This window comes from Geospiza fortis, unplaced genomic scaffold (genome assembly GCF_000277835.1).
Source record: "Geospiza fortis unplaced genomic scaffold, GeoFor_1.0 scaffold271, whole genome shotgun sequence".
NCBI classification, from domain to species: Eukaryota; Metazoa; Chordata; class Aves; order Passeriformes; family Thraupidae; genus Geospiza; species Geospiza fortis.
The window spans coordinates 16,255-23,228 of NW_005054405.1; the positions used below are offsets into that span (position 1 = coordinate 16,255).

General features: G+C 42.7%; 1 protein-coding gene across 1 annotated transcript in view; it reads left to right on the forward strand.

Moving 5' to 3' along the window:
- The window catches only part of APMAP (adipocyte plasma membrane associated protein), a gene marked incomplete at its 5' end in the record, with an annotated part of 10,235 nt that extends 3,626 nt beyond the window's left edge, over positions 1–6,609 (forward strand). The window contains 5 exons of the mRNA XM_014309143.2: positions 1,742–1,858; positions 2,345–2,519; positions 3,964–4,098; positions 4,461–4,653; positions 5,662–6,609. Coding sequence (XP_014164618.1) covers positions 1,742–1,858; positions 2,345–2,519; positions 3,964–4,098; positions 4,461–4,653; positions 5,662–5,871 — 830 coding nt within the window. The remainder of the gene's footprint in view (positions 1–1,741; positions 1,859–2,344; positions 2,520–3,963; positions 4,099–4,460; positions 4,654–5,661) is intronic.
- Positions 6,610–6,974: the final 365 nt, after the last annotated feature.

Consider the following 6,974-nt stretch of genomic DNA (forward strand, 5'->3'; position numbering starts at 1 on the left):
GTTGCTGCACTTAGAGATCGTGCATTGGCCATGGTATTTTTGTTTTCTCACTCCTAAATTGCAGTTATTTCTTGTGGAATTCTACACCTCTTCCTGAACAAATTATTTGCTTCATTTAATGGGATTTCTGGAACTGAGTGAGGAAAACTGGTAGCAGCTTATTTATTACAGAACCATCTCTGTGGGGAACTTAATGTCCATCTCAGCAGTGCCTGGGCAGTCTGAGAAGCCTGGCTGGTGTTTGTTGGGACTTGATGGGAGTTTTGTTTGTGGCAATGATACAGAAACTCACCTGAGGGGTTTTTTTGGGACTGATGGGAGTTTTGTTTGTGGTAATGATACAGAAATTCACCTGAGGTCCTGCAGCCCTGTGCTGATTGCCAGTTAGAAATTAAGGTCAGGAATTGTTGCTGTCCCTATTAGCTCTCATTGACATGTCCATCATTTATTCTGTGTAATTTTAGGTGGATGATTAGACATGTTTAGACTCTGACATGATCAGACTCTGGGCTGATTTGGCAGCACTCTCTTGGCTGCCTGATAAGTGGAACAGCCTTGTTAGGACAGCTGATGGGAAACTGGATTTAGGCATGAATGTGGGTGGGGGTGGACGTGAAGAATCACCTTTCTCCTGCTCATTTCCATTGGACTTGAGCAGCTTGGGAGAGGTGGGAAGGATGTGCTGCCCTGGTTCTTTGGGGTCAAAGTGGTAATGGGGAGCCTGGACATTTGTACTCCTTGAATTAGGACATGGAAAAGCTGTAGCCATCTGCCTTCTGCAAAAATTTCTTTTGCTAAGGTTTTCAGACTGCTTAACTTAAGTCCTGAAGTTCTATAGCTTTTCAGGATTCAAATATCTCCTTGAATATATCTAAATTCTTCAGGTTTGCAGAATTCCCCTTCCAACTCATATAGAAGTCTTCAGTGTCTTTGTGTTGAGAATCTAGCTGCTCATGACAATGTTGGACCTTTTCAGAAAAAGAAAGGGGTTTTTAATTTAAAAATTATTTAATCATAAAAACAGAGCACACACACCCCTAAACATGCATAAAACTGATTCTTTTGGAGAAAAAGCATTTTGTTAAATCTGATTTTCTGATTTTCCCAGCTTGGGCAGCTGTTAGTTACTGGCCTGACAGATTCTATGATTATCTCCAGACTGGTGAAAACATGGCATCGGGTTATCTGCTTCACTCCCACCTAGTAAAGTAGGAATCATTTTTAAATGGATATATATGCTATATGTATGCCATAGAGTTTTTATAAGCCACAGTTTGACTCAAGGGTCATATGTACAAGCAAAGGAAAAAAAAAAAACAAACCTCAAATATTTTATTCTCTATTTTCCATCAGCCAGAGATGTCTGACTGCTTCTTAGGAAGCAGGGCTGTAGCACCTGTAGAGTTTGTTTTGGAAGAAATGTAAATAATAATTGCTTCTCCTTCCTCCTCCTTTTTCTTAGCTTTCCTATGTGGCACTGAATGTCCCTTTGGTCAGTTTGGGCCATCTGTCCTGGCTGTGTCCCCTCCCAGGATCTTGCCCACCCCCAGCCTGCTGGAGAGAGCACTGATGCTGGGCCTGCCCTGCTCAGCAGTAGCCACAACACCTTTTTAGCTGCCTGTGCAAAGCACAGCACTGGGAGGGCTCTTCATCCCGGCCAGACCCACCACACCTGTGTAGGTACCCTGAATGCCTTGTATTTATTTCTGTTTGGAAAACCAGTTTAAAATTGTTTCCTTAGGAGGCCGTGGAGATGAGCCAACATGTGGAAGACCACTTGGCATGAGAGTGGGGCCAAATAACACCCTGTTTGTGGCAGATGCTTATTATGGACTCTATGAAGTTGATCCTGATACAGGTATGACTTCTCTGCTCCAAAGTTTTCTTCCACTGACAAATCTGGGCTTCATTTGCAGTTTTGCCAGATGCTGCAGGCAAAACAATGCCTGTCTTTTTTTGTAAAGTGATTTGAAGCTGTCTGGATGAAATGAATCATGCAAGGACTTGATATTTATTTCCCTGTAGCAATCACTTCCTCACTGTGTCTGGCTGTCCGGATCAGAGCTACCAGTGACTTGTCTTCTGGTGTTACATGGGTTTTGTTGTTAAAATTGGTATCTTAGGATCCATGAATAGAGCTCTGTTGTAGCTTTTTTGGCTTTCATAAAAGAAAAAGATTGACACATAAAACCTTTTGTCATGTTTGCTGTACTTTTGTTTCTGCCTCGATCTCACTGTGGTACTGAGAAGCTCTTCACTTCCCTGTAACCCAAATCTACACAAAGAGAGATGCATTTTGGTGTGGCTACACTGTGTGTCTTTTTTTGCTTCTTTTTGTATCCAGGTGAAACAAAGATGCTTGTGTCAACCAAAACACCCATAGAAGGCCAGAAGTTGTCATTTGTAAATGATCTTACAGTGACCAGGGATGGGAGGAAGATCTACTTCACTGACTCCAGCAGTAAATGGCAAAGACAAGACTACTTGTTCCTGCTTATGGAAGGCACAGATGATGGGCGGCAAGTATCTCCTTCCCTGTCCTGGTTTACGGCAAATTTGGGAGAAAAACTCCAAAGGGGGCGCCTCCAGAGAGCAAACCCACCCAGCCCCTCTCCCCAACCGGTTCAGGAAGGATTCCTCAGAGAGAAGTGGAAAGAACCTGTTTATTTAACCGGCACAGCACCTCTCAGCACACAAAAGGAACAATACCAGATGACACCACTGTTTCACCACTCTGAAAAAGATGACAAATTCAGAAAGTCTCTCTTGGGGGTGGTCACTCTGTTATCAGTCCCTCTGGTGCTGGGCAGCTGCTGCAGCCACAAGGTGCAAACTCTCAGTGTTCCCAGGTCCCAGTCCGCACCAGGTTTGAGTGGGTCCAAAAAAGGGAAAGGAAAAACAGTCCAGGGAAAAATTTGGACTGCTTAGCTAAATTAACTAATGAGCAGAAGCAAAAAGCAGCAAAGCAGAAGCAAAAGCCAAGCAGAAAGCAAAAGCAGCACTATGTACTGCCCCATCTTTGTGTCCTGCCAGCTGTGGGGGAGTGGCTGATAACAAAACCAAAACAAAACATTCACTCTTCAGAGCCAGTCTTGAAGGCACAGTGTAGCCATGATATTTTCTGAGGATTTTTCTGAGGAAAAAATCTTAGGATTTTTTCTCCTGAGAAGCTGAGAGGCCTCAGGAACAAAATGTAAACAATGATTATCTGCTGCTGTGGAATGCAACAGGTGGATCTTTGATTGGTCTGATGTGGTTGTTCCTAATTAATGGCCAATCACAGTCCAGCTGGCTTGGACTCTCTGTCTGAGACACAAGCCTTTGTTTCCTTCTTTTTCTATTCTTAGCTAGCCTTCTGATGAAATCCATTCTTCTATTCTTTTAGTATAGTTTTAATATAATATATATAATAAAATAATGAATCAAACCTTCTGAAACATGGAGTCAGATCCTCGTCTCTTCCCTCATCCTAAGGCTCCTGCGAACACCGTCACAGCGCAGAACATAATATCCAGCATAATCAGAACACACAAATGGGGATACGAGCATCACAACATCACCCTAGGACACCAAGGCATTTCACTTGCTGTCAGCTCAGCTGTAGGAGTGCAATTCTCCACTTCCTTGATCTTCACATTTTTTCTCCTTATAAACCCACCTTTGCAAACACTGCAGTGCGCAGGAGAGGGTGAGGGAATTGTGTGGGTGTTGCTAATGAGAGCTGCAGCAAAATAAATGAGATTCCCCTTTTTCCTTCAAGAGGACTGGCATGGAGCTTTGTTTTAAAAGTGAAGTTGTTAGCATGAATGCTGCCACTCTCAAGTGTTTTGTTATTTCTCATACTTCCTGGCTATTCTGCCTTCTTAACTTAAATGTGGTGCATGTGAGAAAAGATGGAATGCCTGAAGAATGAAACGCAGATGCATAAATATTCATCTTCACTCAAAAATGGTTTCTTTTCAGCCTCCTTGAATATGACACAGTGACCAAAGAAGTGAAAGTCTTAATGGTGGGGCTGAGGTTTCCCAATGGTGTGCAGCTCTCTCCTGCAGAAGATTTTGTCCTGGTGCAGGAGACAACCATGGCTAGAATCAGAAGGTGAGTATGACTTTGGAATTATTACTAATCTGCGTAGGGATTGTTTGAATAAATTAATGGAATGACAAAAAAACCCTACATTTCAGTTATGCCTGGTTAAAAATGACAAAGAAGGTGACCTTCCTCAATACTCAATATTTTTATTTCACTTTAAATGTCTAGGTTGCATAATCTTTCCATCATGGGCTCCTTAAGCACAGTGGAGTAAGCTGACTTTTTTCCTGGGGAGAAGTGTGTGGCAGTGCTGTATTTCCCTCTACCAAAATAATGGGAAAAAAATATTTTTTTAAATATTGGGACTCTCACTTATTATTTAAACTGATTGAGTTTAGATGTTCTAACCTGTTATCTATACTTTTCAGGTATTATGTGTCTGGGCTCATGAAAGGTGGAGCAGATATGTTTGTTGAGAATATGCCTGGTCTTCCAGACAATATCAGGTTAAGCAGCTCTGGAGGATATTGGGTAGCTATGGCAGCTGTGAGACCCAATCCTGGATTTTCTTGGTTGGACTTCTTATCTGAAAAAACATGGATTAAAAGGATGATATTTAAGGTAAAAAAAAAAAAAAAACAAAAACAAAAAAAACCTTTTTTAAAGATATCACCTTTAGTAGAGGAATGGAAGTGATAAATACTTGTTTGTCCTGTTTCTTCCTCTTCACAGAAAGATTTAAAAAAACATTAGGTGTTGTGGTTAAAGCTGTTGTTGCTTTTCCCTGATAGAACAGCCCTTATCTATTAATAGGTAGTAAAATTTAACATTTGCTTCTTTGAGTAGCAGGTACACATCTCTTAAGTTGCCTTCCATCTTGATCTTAGGAAAGAAAAAGAGACTATGTCTAACCATGCAACAAGACAGGATCTTCATTTGGATATGTGAAGACTTCACCTGAAGTGCCTAAACTGCTTATTGCCAGGTGTCTGAAGAGCGTTTGGGAAGTGTGAGCTGTTCCCATGACTGCCCTAGGCACCCTAGGAGACAGTGTGCACGTTGTGGATGGTGTTAGGTGACATTTTGTTCTGGTTCACTTATGCCTGTTTTTGTGTCACCCCGCTTTCGGATGGGCAAGGATAATGTGGTTTTTTTTAAGGCCTAAAGAAACAGCATGGTGCTTTTTAAACAATGCAAAGACTTGAAAATACTTCTGTCCTCAAAAAAATAAAAAAGAGCAAGCAGTGCTTAGGATTTCATTCCAGCTGAACAAGGTCTGTGCTGTCCCTGTCTCTCCTGGTGCAGTGCAGGAGCTGTGAGTGATGCTGTGGGGAGCTTGGCATCAGCTGCAGCAGAGCAAGCTGCTGTCTCTTGTGTGGGCAGGCAGCCTTTCAGCCTGCCTCTGGAGTAGAGTGAGCTTCTGCTGATCCTTTTGTTTCTTCTCAAGTTGGCTTTACAGATTTTGATGTGTTAACCCTGTGTAAGAGTGTTCACTCAAAATGTGTCCTTGTGTTCTTAGCTGCTGCTTCTGAGGAGCGTGGAGTGGTCTTTGCCTGTATAAATGTCTGAGATCAGATTGTGGAGAACAAAACCTTTTGTTGATTTTTCTTTCTCTTTCTTTTCTTCCAGTTGCTGAGTCAGGAAACTGTGACAAAGTTTGTACCCAAATATAGCCTTGTTGTTGAACTCAGTGAGACAGGATCCTACAAAAGAAGCTTCCACGATCCCACTGGAGTGACAGTGGCTTATGTCAGCGAGGCACACGAGCACAATGGGCACCTCTACCTGGGATCCTTCCGCTCTCCCTATATTGGCAGGCTTGATCTCCAGCACGTTTAACTGCCTGCCCATGATGAGTGCCACTGTCCTGTGCTACTCCAGAGGTGCAGAGGAAGCATGTGCTTGAAGCAGTGTGTGACCAAATGACAAAAAGTGTGACAAAAAGCGACAGTGTTACAGTGCACTGTGGCCATAGGAAGAGATACAGTTTGCTCTACCTGTCCTCTGTCCTGGCTGACTGCTCATGCTCTGAAGTTGGCCTGTATTACTGTTCATATCTGAGGACTATGGGGAGGCATCTTCATTCAGTTCTTCGTTGCTCCAAGGAAATCCATTGATTTTCCTGTGCCCAGCCTTGTTTGGAATCATCTTGAACCGACACCATCATGTCGCCTTTAATGCAACTGTGTGTCCCCTTCCTCTGGAAGGAATTGTGATGGATGGAGTTAAATTGTGTGTGATTTGGGTGGAAGAGGGTGGCTTGCATGTGTTAATTTCTGTTTTAGTGCCTCCTGTCCAGGAGGGATTACAGTGCATGTTCTAATGTTCTACCATGGTGCTGTGGTAGAGGCAGCAACATCCAGGACATGCCTAGGAATCCAGTTATGCCATTGGGTTTCTTCAGTCCCAACCTGTGTAAGTAACATCAGACATTGCAATTAACTGTTAATCAACATGCAGAATCAAATTGGATCATTACCTGTGGACTCCTGTGTTTCTTTATAGCATTGAGGTCAGATGATGAATGAAAATTGTATTTTCTGTGTTATTAAGGACTAGTTCCAATGGGTCTGAAAAGGGTTGTTTGTAGTATTTCTTCCATGTTTTACCAGGTCCTGAAAGTCTCCTGTTCATTACCTATGTGACCATTCCAGGGAGAAGAGGGCTAGCTGCAGGAATCCTCTCCAACATGCTTTTTATGGAGAACTGGTAAAGATTTTGGGGAAGATTGGTGTCTGAAGGTGGATGTGGACTCAAATGGCACCTGTAAAATCTACTGTTGGTGGATGAGGAAGGACTTTGGTGGCAGTTTTTGGAATGCATGTCCAGAGATTTCCTCTGTTAACAGCTACTCTACTTGGTAAATGTGGAGGATGCTTTGCTGCCAGCTTTGCAAAGGAAAGCCTGTGCTGTCACATTTTGTGGCTGGAATGGCTGGCAGC